This window comes from Phocoena sinus, chromosome 9 (genome assembly GCF_008692025.1).
Source record: "Phocoena sinus isolate mPhoSin1 chromosome 9, mPhoSin1.pri, whole genome shotgun sequence".
Taxonomy (NCBI): domain Eukaryota; kingdom Metazoa; phylum Chordata; class Mammalia; order Artiodactyla; family Phocoenidae; genus Phocoena; species Phocoena sinus.
This window is the reverse complement of record NC_045771.1, coordinates 100262686-100285257: the sequence shown is the minus strand read 5'-3', so window position 1 is coordinate 100285257 and position 22572 is coordinate 100262686. Positions and strand designations below refer to the sequence as shown.

The 22572-nt window shown below is 37.1% G+C and overlaps 1 protein-coding gene across 5 annotated transcripts in view; it reads left to right on the top strand.

The window, feature by feature from the left end:
* The window catches only part of LANCL2 (LanC like 2), a 98026-nt gene that overhangs the window by 14383 nt on the left and 61071 nt on the right, over nucleotides 1–22572 (top strand). For all 5 annotated transcript variants that reach the window (XM_032643411.1, XM_032643413.1, XM_032643414.1 and 2 more), the window contains one exon: nucleotides 5466–5583. In XM_032643411.1, coding sequence (XP_032499302.1) covers nucleotides 5466–5583 — 118 coding nt within the window. The remainder of the gene's footprint in view (nucleotides 1–5465; nucleotides 5584–22572) is intronic.

Here is a 22572-nt window from a genome sequence, read left to right as displayed (position 1 = left end):
GTGGGATCTAGTTCCTCGACCAGGGATCGAACCTGGGCCCCCTGCATTGGGAGCACAGAGTCTTAGCCACTGGACCACCAGGGACCACCACTGGGCCACTCTTTCTGATTTGGCCTTGGTTAGTTGTATGTTTCTAGGAAATTATCCATGTTTTCTAGGTTATCCGTTTTGTTCGCATATGGGTTAATCTGCATATAACTTACAGTCAGCCCTTCATATTCTCGAGTCTTCCACATCCCTGAATTCAACTAACCGTGGACCATGTAGCACTGTAGTATTTACTACTGAAAAGTATCTGCATATAAGTGGACTTGTGCATTTCAGATCTGTGCTGTGCAAGGGTCAGCTGTATTTCTGTGGTATCACTTGTAATATCTCTTCTTTAGTTTCTGTTTTTATTTATTGAGTGTTCTCTTTTTCTTAGTTTAGCTAAAGGGTTTGTCAATTTTTAAAAAAAAGCTTCTTAAAAAACAGCTCTTAGGGACTTCCCTGGTGGTCCAGTGGTTAAGACTCCATGCTCCCAATGCAGGGGCCCAGGTTCAATTCCTGGTCGGGGAACTAGATCCTGCATGCTGCAACTAAAAGAGCCCGCATGCCGCAACTAAAGATCCCGTATGCTGCAATGAAGATCCTGCATGCCGCAACTAAGACCTGGTGCAGCCAAATAAATAAATGAATATTAAAAATAAATTAACTAATTAAAAACAGCTCTTAGTTTTGTTAATCTTTTCTATTATTTCTCTAGTTTCTATTTCATGTATTTTTGCTGTGATCCTTGTTATTTCCTTTTTTCTGCTAATTTGAGCTTGGTTTATTCTTTTTCTAGTTCCTTGAGGTATAAAGCTAGGTTATTTATTTCTTTAAGACCTTTCTTTTTCCTTACTGTAGGTATTTATCACTATAAACTTCCCTCTTAGAACTGCTTTTGCAGCATCCTATAGTTTTGGTAATGTTGTGTTTCTGTTTTCATTTGTTTCAAGATATTGTTTGATTTCCCTTTTGATTTCTTTGCCTCATTGGTTGTCCGGGAGTATGTTGTTCAATTTCCTCATATATGTGGATTTTCCAGTTTCCTCTTGTTGTTGATTTCCATTTTTATACCAGTGTCAGTAAAGATACTTGGTATGATTTCAGTCTTCTAAATTTGGTTAAGACCTGTTCTGTGCCCTGTCATATGATCTATCCTTAAGAATATTCTGTGTGTACTTGAGAAGAATGTATACTCTGTTGTTGGATTGAACGTCTTATATATGTCTGTTGGGTTCATTTGGTCTAACGTATGGTTCAAGTCCAGTGTTTCCTTAGTGATTTTCTGACTGGATGACCTACCCATTGCTGACAGTGTGGTATCAAAGTCCTCTATTATTGTTGTATTGTTGTCTGTTTCTCCCTTTAGCTCTGGTATTATTTGCTTAATATATTTAGTTGCTCTGGTGTTGAGTGCATATGTATTTCCGATTGTTAATGTCTTCTTCAGAGGAGTTGACCCCTTTATCTTTATATAATGACCTTTGTTTCATGTGACTGTTTTTTACTTAAGGTCATTTTGTCTGGTATAAATACAGCTACCCCTGCTTTCTTTTGGTTTCCACTTTGTGGAATGTCTTTTTCCATCCTTTCACTTTGAGCTATGTGTGTTCTTAAAGCTGAAGTGAGTCTTTTGTAGGCAGCATATAGTTGGGTCTTGTTTTTTATTCATCCAGCCATTCTTTGCCTTTTGATTAGAAGTTCAGTCTACTTATATTTATAGTGATTATGGATATGTAAGGACTTACTAGTGCCATCTTTTTAATTGCTTTCTGGCTGTTTTGTAGTTTTCTTGTTCCTCTTTGACTCTTGCTGGATTCCTTTGTGAATTGGTGATTTCCCACCATTGTATGCTTCTGACTCCCTCGTCTTTATCTTTTGGGAGTCTCCTCAGATTTTTTGCTCTGTGATTTTCATGAGATACATAAAACATTTTATAGCTATAACAGTCTATTTTACTCTGATAACAGCTTAATTTTAATCTCATACGAAACACCTACCCTTTTACTCTTCCACCTTTTATGGTTTTTTATGTCACAGTTTGCCTCTTTCCATATTGTATGTTCATCAGCAAATTATAGTAGCTGTAGTTACTTTTGATACTCCAGTTCTAATCTTTATACTAGTGTTAAGTGTTAACACACCATCATATTGCAGTGTTCTGAATTTGATTTTATATTTATCTTGATCAGTGTATTTTTTATGTTTCACATTACTAGTTAGCCTCCTCTCATTTCAGCTTGCAGAACTTCCTTCAGCATTCCTTGTTAGACAGATCTAGTGATGATGAATTACCTCAGCCTTTGTCTGGGGAAGTCTTTATTTCTCCTTCATTCCGGAAGGATAACTTTGCCACAGGGAGTTTTTTGGTTTTGTTTCTGTTTTTTTTAAATTTTTGGCCACGCCGCACAGCATGCAGGATCTTAGTTCCGCGATCAAGGATCGAACCCGTGCCCCCTGCAGTGGAAGCGCAGAGTCTTAACCACTGGACCGCCAGGGAAGTGCCCACATGGAGTCCCCAAATGGAGTATTTTTTATTTTTTTATTTTTTGTTTCATCACTTTGAGTATATCATCCCACGTTCTCCTGGCCTGTAAGATTTCTGCTGAGAAATTCACTGATGTCCCATTGGACGTTCCTTTGTAGGTTACAGTCTTCTTTTTCTCTTGCTGTCTTTAGGTTTCTCTTTTTGTGTTTGATTTTTGATAGGTTTATTACAGTGTGTTTTGGAGAAGGACAATTTGGGTTGAAGTAATGGGGTAATCTGTTTATTAACTTCATGAACTTGATGTGCAAATCTCTTCCCAGGTTTGGAAAGTTCTCAGCCATTATTTCTTTAAATAAGTTTTCTGCCCCCTTTCTCCCTCACTTTTCCTTCTGGAACTCTAATGATTTGGCTGTTGGTTTTTTGAGGATGTCTCATAGATCATGCAGGCTTTCTTCACTCTTTTTTATTCTTTTTTCTTTTTTCTCTTCAGACTGGGTTCTTTCTAAGTTCCTATCTATATCGTTGATTCTGTCTTCTATTTGATCTGCCAGCTTTTGATGCTCTCTATTGCATTTTTCATTTCATTCATTAAATTCTTAAGCTCCACAATTCTATTTGTTTATTTTTCAGTGATTTCTATTTCTTTGTTAAATTTCTCATTTTTGTCACATACTGTTTTTTTTATTTCATTGAATTGTCTTTCTGTGTTTTATAGCTCATTGAGTTTCCTTAAAACAGCTATTTTGAATTCTTCGTTGTGTAAATATTAGATTTTCGCGTCTTTACGTTTGGTCACTGGAAGATTATTGTGATCTTTTGGTGATGTCATGTCTTCTTGATTTTTCATGTTCCTGGACCAGCAGGAGCTACATTCCTTTAATGCCCTGGGAATCTTATATGCTGCTCTCTGACTTGCTCCCTCTCCCCAGGCCTGGACTCCCTCTGTAATGCTCTGGATGCATTATGAGAAATGAGAGAAATAGGTCTCTTCATCAGAGTCCTGCCCAGATTTAGAAACCAGGCAGTCACTCAGTGGCTCTCCCTTTCCCCAGATGGAGAAATAACGGGCCATCTATTTAGCCATATGCTATACCTGAACATTAGGTGATGCCGGCAGAGACAAGCTGTTACTCTTACCCACTTGAGTGGACCCAAACTCCTTTTTTTCTTTTTCCTCCAATGGCGTGTTGGTACTTCTCCTCGGGAAATCTGGACTTCCACACAGGCTATCTCATCCGAAGGTGGCTGCCTGAGTCACTGTTCTGCCTGCACTCCCAGACTGTAGCTGAGGGGCTGGAACCGATTCAGTCTCCTGTAGGTTTCACAGCTGGTACTGAAGTCTCTCTGCTTATTACCTAGTTCTCTAGTGGGCTAGCTTTGCTGTGTGTCCCTTGGTGTATGGTGCTGCATTCCACAACTCACACGAAGGCACTTCCGTTGGGGAAAACAAAAACAAGGGATGTGTTGTACTGCCATGATGTTGATATTACCCTGGTTTAGGTTTTCAATATTTATACTTATTAATTTTTTCCTGAATGTACACAAGAGGTTTCTGGATCAGAGATTTCTTATTTACTAGACAGAAAATGACCAGTGAGTGGATCCCTCAGTCTCACGTCTTACCTCTCTGGCAGTGAAAGCCAGGTCAAATGTCCTACGTACACAAAGTCTGTATTGTAGGCAAAGAATGAAGAAAAACAAGTTTTCTCTGCTTTTTGTACAAGGGAAGGAGACAACTGTCTCTCCTTCCCTTTTTGAGAGAGTTTCATTGGAAATATCAAAGTCTTTGGAATATAAATAACTCTCTGTGAAAAGACTGGCCCGTTTGTCTTCAGTTCTATGACTGGGAAGGGTTTCCCTGCTCTAGCTTCTCATCCCTTTGAAATGTACACACAGCCCTCCGGGGTTAAGTAAAACCTCTCCGGGGCTTTTACAATGTATACTATTGTAACTTAATTCCTAAGGTTGCTTTTAGTCCAGAATCCCAAGTTTCAGTAAAATTTGGCCTGAAAACCCTAACTGTCCAGTAACATGAAAATATTTTCCCTGTAGTCCCACAGAGGGATGTTTCTTTATGATAAAATCTGTCAGGAAGATCTGGCATTCCTAGGTTTGTCTTTGCCAAATAACAGAACTACAAGTACACTAAAGAAAAAAAAGCAGAATTAAAGGGAGAAACAGACAATTTCACAGTCACAACTGGAGATTTTAATACACCTCAGCAATTGATGTAACAACTGGAGTCTTCAAAAATCATCAAAGGCAGAAAAATCTGGACAACACTGTCAACTACATGTTTAAGAATACTGATAAATTTCCCTTGAGAAAGATCACCAGCAGTGAATAAGAATACCTGTTATCTTAGCTCCTGGCAGCCTTGGGAGTTAACATTAAAATTTTTTTCTATTATTTGTTAATCTGATAGGTAAACCATAGTATTTGTACTTACTTGCGTTTCATTAATTGCTAAGTGATTGAACATTTTTGCCTACGCCTGTCGTTTGACTTTTTTCTTTTTATAAGGTGCATTGATAATTTGAAGTGTATTTCTGTATTGTTATATAGTTTTATTTATAATATTTTACATTGCACATATTTCCCCTTGTCATTGACTTTTAAACCATCTCATGTTTTTTAACTTAACGAAGTTAAAATGTTTGTGTAGTCAGATACATCTCTTTCCTCTTTTTTTGTTTTTTAGTTTTTTCCTTTGATTTCTGCAACTTTTTTTTTGTGGTTATACAATACTTATGACTTAGAGTCCATATAGGGCATTCTCTCATTTTAAAACTTACCTTGTAAAACCAAGGTAGACTCCCTCCAACCAATGAAACATTGAAATGGGCCAGGTAATATAATTTCTGTCTGTTTTTACAACTTAGACTGGTAGTTACTACAACATTGTCCTGTTCTTGTACAATTTAATTTTATGTCTTCTTTTGGTTCTCAGATTATTAATAATTTCACAAGGCGGATCCAGACCAAAATCAAAGATCTTCTACAGCAAATGGAAGAAGGGCTGAAGACAGCGGATCCACATGATTGCTCTGCTTATACTGGTTGGACAGGTAAGCCTCTGGGATATAAGTAATTGATATGTTTTATTTTTGGATTTTGATATGTAAGCCTTGGATCTGAATTCTTTTTCTTTTAAAAGTCAAAGGTTTATACCTTTTAAAAGAAGTCTTGAGCTATCTTCATTGATGAGATGCTTTGTAATTTTATTTCTAAAGAAATTCTTTCTGCCTGAAGTTTGAATGGCATATGAGTTTGTATGTCATATTTTTGTAACATTAATTATCTGACCTAATTTATGGCTGTTTTTGAAAATGTGTTAAGATCAGCTTTTTTGTTTGCTTTTGGGTCTTTGATCTTTGCAACAAGATATGTTTGTGTGATTTCTCTGGCCCGATACGTATGAACGATTTAACCTACTTTTTGTACTCATTTACATCATTTGTACACATAAAGATTTTGATTTTGATTCTGATAATAATAATTAAACAAGCAACCAGTAATACATTTCACATCAAAAAACAATTTCAAAATGAATTTGCCTTAACGAATCTTTACATTCTTTTTATTATTTTACCATGTAGCCATAATATTGTCGTAGCTATTTAGGGAATATAAAAGAAATGAGACAGACGTTGTTCTGAGGGATTAGACTGCAGTATGAGCATTGCTATCGTTATAGCCTTTTCTTGCTCAGTTTTTATAGTTTAGTCAGTGAACAGTATGGGCACAAGTGTACATGTTGGAGTCACCAAGAGCTGGCACTTGTCTTTGCAGTGCACGCTCAAACTTGATGGCCCTGATCTTTTTTATTATTTGTGTTTATATTTGTACTCATTTATGCGATGCTTTATTTATTATTTGCCTGTTATCAATACAGTAGTACATAGTAACATTAGAATTGACTTTTTCAAACTCTTATACCCAAACAGACATGGAGCTAGTTCTCTTACAGAGCCAAAGAAACTTATCCTAAATGTAATTTAAAAAAAAAATTTTATTTATTTATTTGGCTGTGTTGGGTCTTAGTTGCAGCACGTGGAATCTTTGTTGCAGCATGCGGGATCTTTAGTTGCAGCATGTGAACTCTTAGTTGTGGCATGTGGGATCTAGCTCCCTGACCAGGGGCCGAACCCGGACTCCCTGCATTGGGAGCGCAGAGTCTTAGCCACCAGACCACCAGGGAAGTCCCCTAAATGTAAAAGTAAATAGTTTTGGCTAACTTGAAGTAAAATACAGAGCATAAGGTTATCTTGAAAGAAAAACAGTTATTAGTAGCACAGTTTTCCCCCTGTAAAGTCTTTTACTTAAAGCATTTCTTCTTGTTGAAAAGGGGTTTTAACTCCATGATTGTTAGGTCCCAAATTGGCTATGCATCAGAATTATCCAGAGAGCTTTATAATAAACAAAGACTATCAGCCTCCACCCCAGGACAGTTACATCAGGAACTCTGGGGGGAGGATTCTAAGAATCACTATTTCTTAAAAATCCCCGGTTGTTGTCATTTTTTGGAATCACTGAGAGAGTCATCATGGAAGTCTTTGGTTTGAATAATTTCAAATAATATTTAGGACTTTGGGGTTCATGTAACTGTGTGGAATCCACTTACACCCCTACCTCCCTGTCTTTTCTCCTTAAACTGTACAATATGAGAATAAATGAAGCACCCCAAATTTATCCGTTTAGCAAAAAGTGAGATAGAGAATATACACAAATAATAAGGGGTGAAAAACAAATAGCATCCAGAGTAACTATGGAAAGTCATAGTGGCAGAGCCAGTGAAGAAAGACAGAGGATCCAGGGCTGGCAAAATCTGTCCCTCCATTCCCCACTTTCCCAATTAACGAGTAATTATTCCCAGAAGGAGTGACACACACCCTGAGGGGGATCTTTTGAGGGCATATCTAAGTGCAAAGTGGGCAAGTAATGCTGGACAAAGCAGAGAAAAAAGGTGTTTAGGTATACAGGGAACAGGTTTTATTTTAGACTTTCTATAAAAGCGCTATTCTGAAAAAGAGGGGATTAACTTACAAAGCAGAAGCTGCATTCCTGGTGGCACTGGCTAATGGTGTAGGTAAGGAGAGAAACAGCAATGATAGGGGCCCTCCTCAAACAAGAAAGAATATGAGACTCAAAGGAAATCTGGCTACCAAAAGTCATCATTTATTAACTAAACTGTTCATCACTTACTAAGAAGAGGATGCCTTTCAGATTACAACTACCCTAACCATTTTCCTCTTCCTGTTAATAGTTGATCCAGAAAAATCTATCTGTTTTGAATTTAAGAAAAAAAATTTACAATTATTTACATAATATTAGGAAAAAGAAAATCAGATTTTGTCAGCAGAAGAAAACACACCAGGAAAATTCTACTACAAGATGGAGAAAAAGGGCAGTACTTTCAACATTAATTTTGTAAGTTAATTATGCAATATAGTCACAATGCAGAAATAAAGTAACTCAGAGAAGAGATGGCAAGACAGAAAGGTGATGTGAAATAAGAATTGACAGAACTAAGGAAAGAAATTAAAGGAAAAGGCAAAATCACTTCAGAAATGAGGACCAAATTGCAAGGAGTTGAAGAAAGAACTGGCACCACAGAAAACACAGCAATACCGTAAAAGGGAAAAAATCAAACTGGAGAAAAACTTCCAGTTTCTGGTCTGATGTGTAAGGAGTTTAGAAGTCACCACTTTGTCCTAAAAAGTTAAAAGCTGAACTAACTGGAAAATCAATAACTTTTCTAAGATCCATCAGAGAAGTGGGGTTACATGACAAACGGCTACACCAAAAATAGCAATAGACAGGGAGATTCATAAAATCACAATTTACTGGAGCAGAGACCTGCAAGGAGAGATCTCCACAGGAGCCCAAACTGTAATTGATTAATTGCTAGAAGCTCAGTGTGGGCAAATATGAGAGTTAAAAAAACTCTAGGAGGACCCAATCATAGGGAGGCACCCACACTTTTGTGAGGTTAACTTTGGAGTTATCCCAGGTCCTCAATGTGAATATTGGAGAAAAATCCTCTCATGCCTCTGGTTGGGGGAGGGGAAAAGGAACCATTCTGAAATATGCTAGAGCATTCTGTTCTTAACAAGGCCAGCCTTCAGGAGAAACTGTTTTACCAGAGCCTCGCCTACTGGAGTTTTATCAGAAACTAACCTACCTGGAGGAAGGGTAGTAGCCAACTCCAACTCCCTCTAGCCATTCTGTCCAACCTAAGGGGAAGAAGACACAGAAGCACTGGTGGAGTACATGGTCCAGGGGCACATGTTCATCAAAACACTGAGACCTGGTCATAGGACCATAGAACGCTTCCACTCCCCCACTCCTTACCACTCCATTACTAGAGGACTATTTGTTGCAGTTTCTTTTACCCAGTACATTATGTCCACCTTTCAATAAAAAAATTACAAGACATACTGAAAGGCAAAAACAAACCAGTTTGAGGAGACTAAACAAACATCAGAACCAGAATGAGATATGGCGGGAATGTTGGAATTATCAAACCAGGAATTTTTAAATACTATGATGATATGCTAAGGATTTAATGAAAAAAGTAGACAACACGCAAGAACCCATGGATGATGTAAGCAGAGAGATGTAAATCCTAAGAAGGAATTGAACATAAATGCTAGAAATCAAATAAGCTATAACAAACGAAGAATTCCTTTGATGGGCTCATTTAGTAGACGAGACACAGCTAGGGAAAGAATCACTGAGCTTGAGGATATGGCAGTAGAAACTTCTAAAACTGAAAAAAAGCTGAAAAAAAACCCCCCCAAAACCAGTATCCAAGAACTAGGGAACAATGACAAAAGGTTCAACACTTGTGAAATGGTAATACCAGAAGGAAAAGAAACAGAAAGAATCAGAAACAATATTTGAAGCAATAATGACCAGGAATTTTTCCAAATTAGTATACACTAAACCACAGGTCCAGGAAGCTCAGAGAATACCAAAGAGGATAAATGCCAAAAACAAAGAACAAAAAAACAAAAAAACCTGCATCTAGGCATATAGTATCCAAACTTCATAAAACCAAAGATAAAAAATCTTGTAAGAGATACATGCTCCCCAGTGTTCATTGCAGCACTATTTACAATAGACAGGACATGGAAGCAACCTAAGTGTCCATTGACAGAGGAATGGATGAAGAGGATGTGGTACATATATATGATGGAATATTACTCAGCCATAAAAAAGAATGAAATAATGCCTTTTGCAGCAACATGGATGGACCTAGAGATTGTCATACTGAGTGAAGTAATTCAGACAGAGAAAGACAAATATCTTACTACTTATATGTGGAATCTAAAAAGAACGGGTACAAATGAACTTACTTAGAAAACAAATAGAATCATAGATGTAGAAAACAAATTTATGGTTACCAGAGGGGAAAGGGGGGAGGCAGGGATAAATTGGGAGATTGGGGTTGACATATACACACTACTATGTATAAAACAGATAACTAATAAGGATGTATTGCATAGCACAGGGAACTCTACTTAATACTCTGTAATGGCCTATATGGGAGAAGAATCTAAAAAAGAGTGGATATATGTATAACTGATTCACTTTGCTGTACAACTGAAACTAACACAACGTTGTGAATCACCTATATTATAATAAAAATTTTTTTTTAAATCTTGAAAGAACACAAAAAAACTGCCCTATTATAGAAAAGCAAGGATCAGAATTACACCAGACTTCTGTTCAGCAACAATGTAAGTGAGATAGAATGGAGTGAAATACTTAAAGTATTGAGAGTTTAAAAAAAAATTTTAAATCCTAGAATTTTGTACCCTGCAAAATTATCCTTAAAAGTGAAGGAGAAATAAAAGCTTTCTCAAACAAAAATCAAGGGAATTTGTTGCCATTAGACTTGATTTTCAAGAAATGGTAAGCCAAATCCTTCTGAGAAGGAAAATGGTATTGGTTAGATACTTGGATCTATGTTAAAAAAGGGAAGAACTTCAGAGTATGAATAAGTGAAGGCTAAATAAAAACTTTTATTTTTCTTATTCTCAGATTATCTAACGGATCAAAATGTGTGTTCAAAATAGCAATAATGTGTTCAATTACATATGCTTAAGTATATGTTTATATGTATGCATATATATATATGTTTATATATACATGTTATGTATAAGTAAAATGAATGACAGCAAGATACAAGAGGTAGGAGGAGGAATTAGGAATATTTTATTATTATAAGATACTTTGCTCTACCCATGACGTGGTACAGTAATATTTGAAAGTGGAGTGGGATTAAACAAGAAAAAAATCACATCATATAAATAGATGCAGAAAAAGCATTTGACAAAATCCAGTGGCTATTCATGATTAAAAATTCTCAGCAAACTATGAATAGATGGGAACATCTTCAACTTGGTTAAGAACATCCACAAAAAAGCGTACGTTGTATTTAATGGTAAAACACTCAGAGCTTTCCTGCTAAGATCAGCAACAAGGTAAGGATGTTCCCTCTCACCACTGCTCTCAGCATCATATTTGAAGTCCTAGCTAATGTAATGAGACAAGAAAAGGAAATAAAAGGTGTATGGATGGGGAAGGAAGAAATAAAACTACCTTTGCAGATCACATGCTGTTCTATGTAGAAAATCAGAGAAAGAATCAACAAAAAATAATCTCCTGGAACTAATAAACAGTGATAGCAGGGTTGCAGGATATGAGGTAAATATACAAAAGTCAGTTGCTTCATTATATACCAGCACTGAATAAGTGAAATTTGAAGTAGAAAACACAGTACTGTTTACATTAGCTTCCCCCCAAAATACTTAGGTATAAGTCTAACAAAATATATGCAAAATCTATGTGAGGTAAACTACAAAACTCTTATAAAAGATATCAAAGGGGAACTAAAGAGAGATATTCCATATTCTTGGATAGGAAGACTCAGTATTGTCAAGATGTCAATTCTTCCCAACTTGATCTATAGATTCAATGCAGTGCCAATCAAAATTCCAACAGGTTATTTTGTGGATATCAGTAAACTGATTCTAAAGTTTGTATGGAGAAGAAAGAGACCCAGAATATCCCACTCAATATTGAAGGAAAAGAACAAAGTTGGCGACATGATGCTATCTGACTTTATAAGACTTATTATAAGACTATAAGACTTATAAGCTACAATAACCAAACCAGTGTAGTACTGGTGAAAGTATAGAACAGAATAGAGAGCCCAGATATAGACCCACATAAATATAGCTACTGATATTTGACAAAGGAGCAAAGGCAATGCAGTGTAGTGAAGATGGTCTTTTCAACAAATGGTCCTAGAGCAACTGGGCATCCACATGCAACAAATGAATCTAGATACCTTTCAAAAGAATTAGCTCAAAATGGATCATAGACCTAAACATAAAATTCAAGACTATAAAAGTCCTAGAAGATAACACAGGAAAAGACATAGGTGGCCTTTGGTATGGCATTGACTTTTTAGATACAACACCAAAGATGTGATCTGTGAAAGAAATATAGGCATACCTTGGGGATATTGTGGGTTCAGTTCCAGACTGCCACAATAAAGCGAGTATCGCAGTAAAGTGAGTCATGTGAATTTTTTGTTTCTCGGTGCATATAGAAGTTATGTTTACAGTACATTGTGCAGTAGTACCATGTCCAACAAGAACAATGTACATATGTTAATTTAAAAATACTGCTAAAAAATGCTAACCATCATCTAAGCATTCAGTGAGTCAGTCTCTTTTGCTGGTTGAGGGTTTGAAATATTGTGAGAATTGCCAAAATGTGACACAGAGACACAAAGTGAGCAAATCCTATTGGAAAAATGACTCTGACAGACTTGCTCAATTCATAGTTGCCACAAGACTACAATTTGCAAAAAACACAACATCTGGGAAGTGCAATAAAGTGAAGCACAGTGAAACGAGGTATCCCTGTAAATGATAATCTGGGCTTCTTTAAAATTCAAAACTACCTGCAAAAGAGAATGAGACAAGCCACTGACAAGGAAAAAATAATTGCAAAAGACATATCTGGTAATGGACTTTTACCCAGCGTAAACAAAGAACTCTTAAAACTCAACAATAAGAAATGAACAACCTTATTACAGAATAGGCAGAATGCATGAGCAGACACCTCACCAGAAAAGATATACAGATGGCAAGTAAGTGTATAAGAATGTGTTCAACGTCTTATGTCATTACAGAATTGCCAAAATTCAAAACACTGACAGTACCAAATGCGGGTGACAACGTGGAACAACCAGAACTCTCGTTTACCGCTGGTGGAAATGCAAAATAGACACACTGGAAGACAGTTCAGAAGTTTTTAACACAACTAAGCATACACTTACCATATGTGCCAGCAATTGTGCTCTTTTTTACCCAAATGAACTGAAAACTTAGGCCCACCAAAAAACCTGCACATGAATGTTTATAGCAACTGTATTCATAATTGCCAAAAGTTTGAAGTAACCAAGATGTCCTTCAATGGGTGAATGAGTAAATAAATGGTGCATCCAAACAAGGAAACACTATACAGACTTAAAAGGAAGTGTGCCACAAAAAGACATGGAGTAAACGTTAATGTATATTTCTGAGCTTCCCTGGTGGCGCAGTGGTTAAGAATCCGCCTGCCAGTGCAGGGGACACGGGTTCGAGCCCTGGTCCGGGAAGATCCCACATGCTGCGGAGCAACTAAGCCTGTGTGCCACAACTACTGACCCTGTGCTCTAGAGCCCACGGTCCACAGCTGCTGAGCCTGCGTGCCACAACTACTGAAGCCTGCGTGCCTAGAGCCCATGCTCCACAGCAAGAGAAGCTACCACAATGAGAAGCCCACGCACTGCAACAAAGAGTAGCCCCCACTCACGGCAACTAGAGAAAGCCCACACACAGCAACGAAGACCCAACGCAGCCAAAAAATTAATTAATTAATTAAAATTTTAAATTGTATATTTCTAATTGAAAGAAGACATTCTGTAAAGGCTACATACTATGTGATTCCAACTATATGATATTCTGGAGACTATATAACTGTGAAGACAATAAAAATGGTTAGTGTTTTCAGTGAGCTAGAGGGTGAAGGACAGATGAATAGGTAGAGCACAGAGGATATTCAGGACAGTGAAACTGCTCTGGATCATTGTACAGTAGTGGATACATCTCATTATACATTTGTCCAGACCCACAGAATGTACACCACCACGAGTGTACCATAATAAAAACTATGGGCTTTTGGTGAAAATGATGTGTCAGTATCATTTCATCAATTGTAATAAATGTACCACTGTGGTGTGGGATGTCAGTAGTTGAGGAGGGAGGTATGTGACAGAAATATCAACAGGGAGAAAATCACATTGGTATCAAACCTCTAAGTGGCCACATTCAGAAGTTCACCAGCAGGGGCTTCCCTGGTGGTCCAGTGGTTAAGTATCCACGTTCCCAATACAGGGGGCCTGGGTTCGATCCCTGGTCAGGGAACTAGATCCTGCATGCCGCAACTATGATCCCATGTGCTGCAGCTAAGACCCGGCACAGCCAAATAAATAAATATTTTTTAAAAAAGAAGTTCACTGGCATCCTACAAGATATTCAAGGAATGAAAATATGAAGATAAGATGTTAAATCCAGCTAGGTTACTGCCCTCCAGGCATATGAAATATAACAAAAGGCATAACAGGAACCTAGGAAATATTTTTATCAAGAGCATTCCAAAGGACTCTACTAGTGTAGTAGTTGACAAACAGTGGCTCATGGGCCAAGTCTGGGATACAGCCTGTTTGTTCACAGGCCTTGAACCAAGAAGCGTTTTTATTTACATTCTTAAGAATTTTGAAATAAAAGAAAACCTGACAGAGACTAAATGTGGCCCTTGAAGCCTAACCTAAAGATGATTATCTGGCCTTTATGGGAAAAAAATTGCTGATTCCTGTATTAGAGGGCTAGCCAAGATATGATTGAGGAAATGGGCATAATTTTATAGTGACATTAATTAGGAACAGAAGTTTGCAGATGGGGAAGAAGGGCACAAAAACATAAATGAAATCGGGAAGCCTTAAAACAGAGGAAATTTTAGGGACTTCCCTGGTGGTCCATTGGTTAAGAATCTGCCTTCCAATGCAGGGGACACAGGTTCAATCCCAGGTTGGGGAACTAAGATCCCACGTGTCGCAGGGTAACTAAGCCCATGTGCTGCAACTCCTGAGCCCGTGTGCTCTAGAGCTCGTGCACCACAGCTAGAGAGCCCACACACAACGACTGCTGAGCCTGCGCACTCTGGAGCCCTCATGCCTCAAGTAGAGAGCCCACGTGCTCTAGAGCCCTAGCGTCACAACTTAGAAGCCCGCGCACCACACCGAAAGTTTCCGCATGCCACAATGAAGATCCCACATGCTGCAACTAAGACCCGACGCAGCCAAATAAATAAATAAATAGAGGAGATTTTAGAAATCACATGACTACTTTTCACTTCACAAAAATTTATTTCACAATGTAACTTGAAATGGATAATTCTCTGTGAATACATAATCTACCAAACCTGACCCTAGAAGACATAGGACATGTAAACAGACAAAATTCCAAATAAAAATTTGAGAATGTTGTCAAATACTTACCCAAAAATTTCACTGGGAAATTATACCAAACCTTTACCAAAGGACAGGAAATCCTTAGGAGTGACAACAGTAAAATGGTGGAATAGGAGTTTTCTACTGTCTTTCTCCCCAAAGAACACTGATTTTGATAATTATACACAGATGAGAGTACCTTTCTGGGATCCAAGAGTCCAGTGGAGGAGTTACACAATACCATTGGGTGGGGGGGGGGGGGGCGGGGGGACACAAAACAAAAACTGAGATTGGACACATTGAAAAGGGTAAGAGGAAAATTTTCACTTCACCTGTGTCACCCCATCCCCAAGGTGGCACAGCTTAGTGCCAAGAGACACATTCAGCCTGAGGTTTCTCCTACAGGGGAAAGTGAGAACATGTGAATGAGTGCCCGGCTTCCCCAGCTATGTGGGAAGCTACAAAGGATACCCACTTCTTTCTCATCCCTTTCAGAATACAGAGGAGATCTTCATGACCAAGGGGCAAGGAAGGGCTGAGAGCATAGCAACCAGGGCTCAGAATTCAACAAGGGATGCATGTCCACTAGCCACTTTGAGGACTCCATCTGGAAGCCTGCCTGTGTGCCACTGGGGACACCTCACCAGTGGATCCCCCAGTTAGCCCGTGGTTACCTCCAACGTTCTGCATTCCTCACCCACACACTGATCCACCCCATAGCTGTGTGAGCCCTTGAGGGCAGTGTGTGCAAACCTTAGTGGACAGTTAGCGAGCATGGGCAGAAAGCTGGCCCAACCCTGCAGAATTGGGAGAAGGCATAGACACTTGAGCATCCCTCACTGCCCTAGGAAAGCAAGCAGGAGACTGTCAGCCCTCAGCCTGGCTTTGTGGAACCAGGAGAAGGCATACAGTCTTAAGAATTCTCCCCTAACAGGGAACAAAAAGTGTGGAGCAGGCATATCCATAGAGAAGGCCTGAGAAAGCCTGAGAATCTGTAATAAGGCTGACAGAAGACATTTCATCCCTGAAGGCTGTCAGTAAAGACTGGAGGAGGTGACTGTGTCTTCAAATGCTAAGACAGCAACACAAGACTTCAAGGAAAATGAAAGATCAAGGAAATATAACAGCACTAATAATTGATAATTTTATAATAAAATAATTTGCCAGTAACCACCCCCAAAGAAATGGAGGTTTATGGTGTGCCTGATAAAGAATTCAAATTAGAGGACTTCCCTGGTGGTCCACTCGTTAAGAATCCGCCTCCCAGTGCAGGGGACGTATTAATGAAGTCAGGAAAACCATACATAAACAAAACAAGTTTAAGAGAGAGAACCAAGAGCGAAGTATAGAGCTGAAGAAGCTAAATGAATGACATGCAAAGTGCAGTAGAGAGCAGCAGCAGAATGAATCAACAAGAAAAGAAATCTGTGAACTTGAAGGCAGGTCATTTGTAATTAACCAGTCAGCAGAAAAATGTAAAAAGAATGAATAAAAGTAAAGAAAGCCTACATGAATTAAGGGACATAATCAAGTAAAGCAATTAATGCATTATAGGCGTCACAGAAGGAAAAACAGGGAGAAAGGGGCAGAAAGTTTATTTAAAGAAATAATGGCTGACAATTGTCCAAATCTGGGGAGAGAGTTAATGATGTCCATAATTTCCCATACAGACTCATCCCAAAGAGGACTTTACTGAGACACGTTATAATAAAACTGTCTAAAACCAAAGACGGAGAATTTCCAAAGCAGGAAATAAAAATCTACTTACGTACAAAGGAACCCCAAGAAATCTATCAGAAGATTTCTCTGCAGAGACTTTACAGGCGAGGAGAAAGTGGATTGATGTATTCTAGGTACTTAAAAAAAAATGCCAACCAAAAATACTATATACCTGGCACGCTGTCCTTCAGAAATGAAGGAGAAATACTTTCACAAGCACACAAAAGCTGAGGGAGTTCATCACAAGTAAACCTGCCTCACAAGAAATGTTGAAATGAGTTCTTCAAGCTGAAACAAAAGGATGCTAATTAGTAACATGAAAATATAAAACATACTGTTATAAGTATGTAGTCAAATCCAAATACTATAGTAATGTAATATGGTCATGTAGTGTTTAATTTTACTACAAAAGTTTTAACAGAAGTATTAAAATTAACTATAGCTACAATAATAATTTTTTACTGGGTATACAACATAAAATATGTAAATTTGTGCTGTCAGAAACATAAGATGTTGGGAGAGGGGAGGAGAGTTTTTGTACTAGCTTAAAATAGAACGTTGTAAGATGTTTTATGTAAATCTCATAGTAACTACAAAGCAAAAACCTGTAGTAGATATACAAGCAATTGTTAAAAAAAAAAGAAGGGAATTGAAGCATACCAATAGAGAAGATCGTCAAATTGCAAGAGAAGACAGCTAGAGAGCAAGAAAGGAACTACGGAACAGCCAGAAAAATAATAAGATAGCATTCGTAAGTCCTTACATTATCCGTAAGTACTTTAAATCTAAATGGCTTAAATTCTCAAATCAAAGACAGAGTGGTTGAATGGATAAGAAAAACTGTGTGCTGCTTACAAGAGACTCATATCAGCTTTATGAACATAGGCTGAAAGTGAAGAGATGGGAAATTATATTCCATGCAACTAGAAACCAAAGTAGAGCAGGAGTAGGTATACTTATGTCAGAACAAATAGACTTTAACTTCCAAAACTTTAACAAGAAGCAAAGAAGGTCATTATACAATGATAAAGGAGTCAGTTCATCAAGAGAATATAACTGTTGTAAATATATACACACCTAAAAATATAGCGAATACTAACAGTTCTGAAGGGGAAAATATACAACAATGCAACAGTAATAGGGGATTTCAAGATCCCTCTTCCAACATCAGACAGGTCATCTGCATTATCAATAGGAAACGTTAGAATTGAGCTATGTGTTAGACCAAATGGATCTAACAGACGTATACAGAATATTGCATTCAGTAGCAGCAGAACACATTCTTCTCAAGTGCATACAGAACGTTCCTCAAGATGATCATGTGTTACAACTCAGAACAAGTCTCAACGAATTTAAGAAGATAGAAGTTATATCAAGTATCTTTTCCAGCCACAGTGGTAAGAAACTAGAAATCAGTAATAGTAGGAAAACTGGAAAATTCATAACTATGTGGATATTAAAACAGAAAGCTCCTGAACAACCAGTGGGTCAAAGAATAATCAAAGGAATAGCAAAACATATCTTGAAACAAATGACAATGAGAGCACAGCATATTAAAACTTAACAGGATGTAGCAGAAGCAGTTCTAAGAGGGAAGTACCTTGCAGTAAGCAACTACATTAAGAGAAAAGAAAGGTCTCAAAGAACCTAACTTTACACCTCAGGGAACTAGAAAAACAAGAACAAACTAAACCCAAAGATAGCAGAAAGGAGATAAGAAAGATCAGAACAGAAATAAGTGAAATAGAGACCAGAAAGCAGTGGAAAAGATCAGTGAAACTAAGAGTTGGTTTTTCAGTAAATAAACAAAATAGGCAATTTATCAAGCCTAGCTGAGAAAACAAGAGAGAAGATCCAAGTAAATAAAATCTGAAGTAAAAGAGAAGACATTATACTTGATACCACAGAAATACGAAGGATCATAAAACACTACAGTGAACAATTATAAGCCAGCAAATTGGATAACCCAGAAGAAATGGATCAGCTCCTAGAAACATACAGCCTACCAAAACCAAATCATAAAGAAACAGAAAATCTAAACAGACCAATAATGAGTAAAGAGATGGAATCAGTAATCAAAAGCCTCCCAACAAAAGCCTAGGACCTGATGATTTTACTGGTGAATTCTGTCAGACATTTAAAGAATTAATACCAGTCCCTCTCACACTGTTCCAAAAAAGCTGAAGGAAAGAAGAAAACTAAAGGTCAGTATCTCTGATGAACCACAGATACAAAAATCCTCAACAAAATACTAACAAACACAATTCAAGAGCACATTAAAAGAATACGCATGATCAGTGGGTTTTAATCCCAGGGACGCTAGGATGTTTCAACATACACAAGTCAATAAATATGATACACAACATTTACAGAATGGAGGATAAAAATCATGATCATCTCAATAGATTCAGAAAAAGCATTTGATAATACTCAACATACTTTCATAATAAAAACTCTCAAATTTGGTACAGAAAGAATGTACCTCAACATCACAAAAGCAATATATGATAAGCCCACAGCTATCGTCATACTCAAGGATACTCGTACTCAGCTAACAATGCTCAGTGTTTCCTCTAAGATCTAGAACAAGACAAGGACGCTCAATCTTGCCACTTCCATTTAACATAGTACTGAAAATTCTAGGGGGGAGCAATTAAGGCCTGCCCCCAAATAAATAAATAGATAGATAGCATCCAAATCAGAAGAAGTAAAATTGCTTCTGCTTGCAGATGACATAATCTTATATGTAAAGAACCCTGAAGATCCACCAAAAAAATTTGTTAGAACTGATAAATTCAACAAAGTTGCAGTATATAAAATCAATATACAAAAATCAGTTTTCTGTACATTAACGACAAACTATTGAAGAGAGAAACTAAGAAAACAATTCTGTTTACAATAGCGTGAAAGAACAATACTTAGGAATACATTTAATCAAAGAGGTAAAAGACCTGTATACTGAAAATTATAACACATTGATGAAAGGAATTGAAGCAGCTGCAAATAAATGGAAAAATATTCTTTGTTCTTGGATTGGAAGCATTAATGTTGTTAAGATATCCATAGTACCCAAAGTGATCTATAGATTTAATACGGTCTTTATCAAAATTCTAATGGTATTTTTCAGAGGAATTGGAAATCAGTCCTACAATTCATATAGAATTACAAAAGACCGAGAATAGCCAAAGCAATCTTGAGAAAGAAGAATAAAGCTGGTGGCATTACACTTCCTGATTTTAAAGTATATTATAAAGGTATAGTAATCAAAGCAATATGTCACTGGCATAAAAACAGACACAGAGACCAATGGAACAGAGTAGAGAGCCCAGGAGGAAATCCATGCATAAATGGTTCATTAATTCTTGACAAAGAAACCAAGAACACACAGTGGGGAAAATTGCCTCTTCAATAAATGGTGAAAACTAGATTGCCACGTGCAAAAGAATCAAACTGGATCCCTATCTTACACCACTCTCAAAAATTAACTCAAAATGGATTAAAGACTTAAACATGTAAGGCCTGAAACCATGAAGCTCCTAGAAGAAAACAAAGGAAAACTCCTTGGGTCTTCGCAATGACTTTTTGGATATGACACCAACGGCACAGGCAATAAAATAAAAAAATAAGCAAGCGGGAGTAGGTCAAGCTAAAAAGTTTCTGCACTGCAAGGGAAACAGTTGAAATGAAAAGGAAGCTTTATAGAACAGGAGAAAATGTTTGCAAGCCATATATCTGCTAAGAGGTTAGTATCCAAAGTATATTGGGAACTTACATAACACAATAGCAAAAAATAAATAATCAATTAAAATATGGGCAAAGGACCTGAGTGGGCATTTTTCCAAAGAAGACATACATATGGCTGGCACATATATGAAAAAGTGTTCAACGTCACTAGTTATCAGCAAAGTGGAAATCAAAACCGCAGATGTCACCTCACACCTATTAGGAAGGCTTTTGTCAAAAAGACGAGAGAACAAGTGTTGGTGAGGGTGTGGAGAAGAGGGGACCCTAGTATATGGTGGGAACATAAATTGGTGCAGCCACTATGCAAAACAGTATGGAGGTTCCTCAGAAAACTAAAAATAGAACCATATAATCCAGCAGTCTCACTTCTGGGGAAGTCAGTATCTCAGAGACATCTGCACCCCCATGTTTATAGCAGCATTACTAACAATAGCCAAGATATGGGAGCAACTAATATCCATCCATCCTTGAATGGATAAAGAAGTCGTGATCGATTGATCGATCTCTCTAACTATATCTAATGGAATGTTATGCTGTCTATGAATGGAATGTTCAGCCACAAGAAAAAGTGAAATCCTGTCATTTTTGACAATATGGATGGTCCTAGGGGGTATTATGCTAAGTGAAAAGCCTGACAGAGAAGGGCACAAACTGTATGATCTCACATACATATTAATTCTAAAACAAACAAACAAAATGTCAAACTCATGGAAACAATAGAATGGTGATTACCAGGGGTTGTGTGGTTGGGGAAATGGTGGTCAAAGGGCATAAGCCTTCAGTTATAAGATATACCAGTTCTATAGATCTGATGTACAACCTGGGACTATATTGTATACTTGTAATTTGTTTACTTGTGATCTGCTAAGAGAGTAGATTTTAAGCATTTTTATACATACACACAGTGTATTGTATACTTGTTTACTTGTAATCTGCTAAGAGAGTAGATTTTAAGCATTTTTATACATACACACAGTGTATTGTATACTTGTTTACTTGTAATCTGCTAAGAGAGTAGATTTTAAGCATTCTTATACACACACACACACACACACACACAAAATGATAACTGTGTGTGATCGATGTGTTAACCTGATTGTGGTAATATTTCCACATTGTATGTCAAATCATCCTGTTGTACACTTTAATATATACAGTTTTGTCAATTATACCTCAATAAAATGGGAAAAAGAAACAATAAACTAATAAAAAGAGACAATTTTTTTTAAAGAACAGGAAATCTCAGTGCTCCTCTTACAGTGTTTTAGAGAATAGGAAAATAAGGAATACGTCCCATTGTTTTATGAAGCAAGGTTAATACCGGTACCAAAACTGATACAAAGATCTACCAAAAAGAAAAAACACAGCTCAGTCTCACTAAGTATTAATTTTGATAGTTATGATGCTGTTTTGGCTTGTAAGAAAAGGTTCATATATTTTAGATTTTCATACTGAAGTATTCAGGGGCAGAATGTCATGATGACTTTTTTTTTTTATACTTTATCCATCATCATTTACTTTAAAATACTTAAGCTTTGAATGTGTATAACCATAGGTTTTTAGGTTCACAGGTTGACCAGATCATCATCCTATTTTTAGGGGTTTCTGAGTCAATCATGAAGTACTTGTAAACCTTTTATAGTGATTATTATGTTTGAAATTTGTAGGTATTTAACTTCTAACTTGTTTTCTATATGTTTATCATTTCAATTATTTGAATACAGAAGACACTCAAGGAGGTCATAAGCAATTCATATGGAAGGATTTTTTTCAGGGCTTACACATATGCTACTTTTATATCTGTTTGACTTAATGTCTTTAAAAGAAAAAATGGATAATGACAAAAGGACTTCTCAAAAAATATATGTAGGTGTTAAGAATTATTTTGAAAGGCAAGTAGGATACCCTGAATAGGAGAATTAAAGAAGAAGCTACCTATTTAGAGAAATTTGAAAAGCAAAATGAAAAATATTAAAAGTGAGAGTAGGATATCAGACAAAGAACAGAATATTAGAGAACC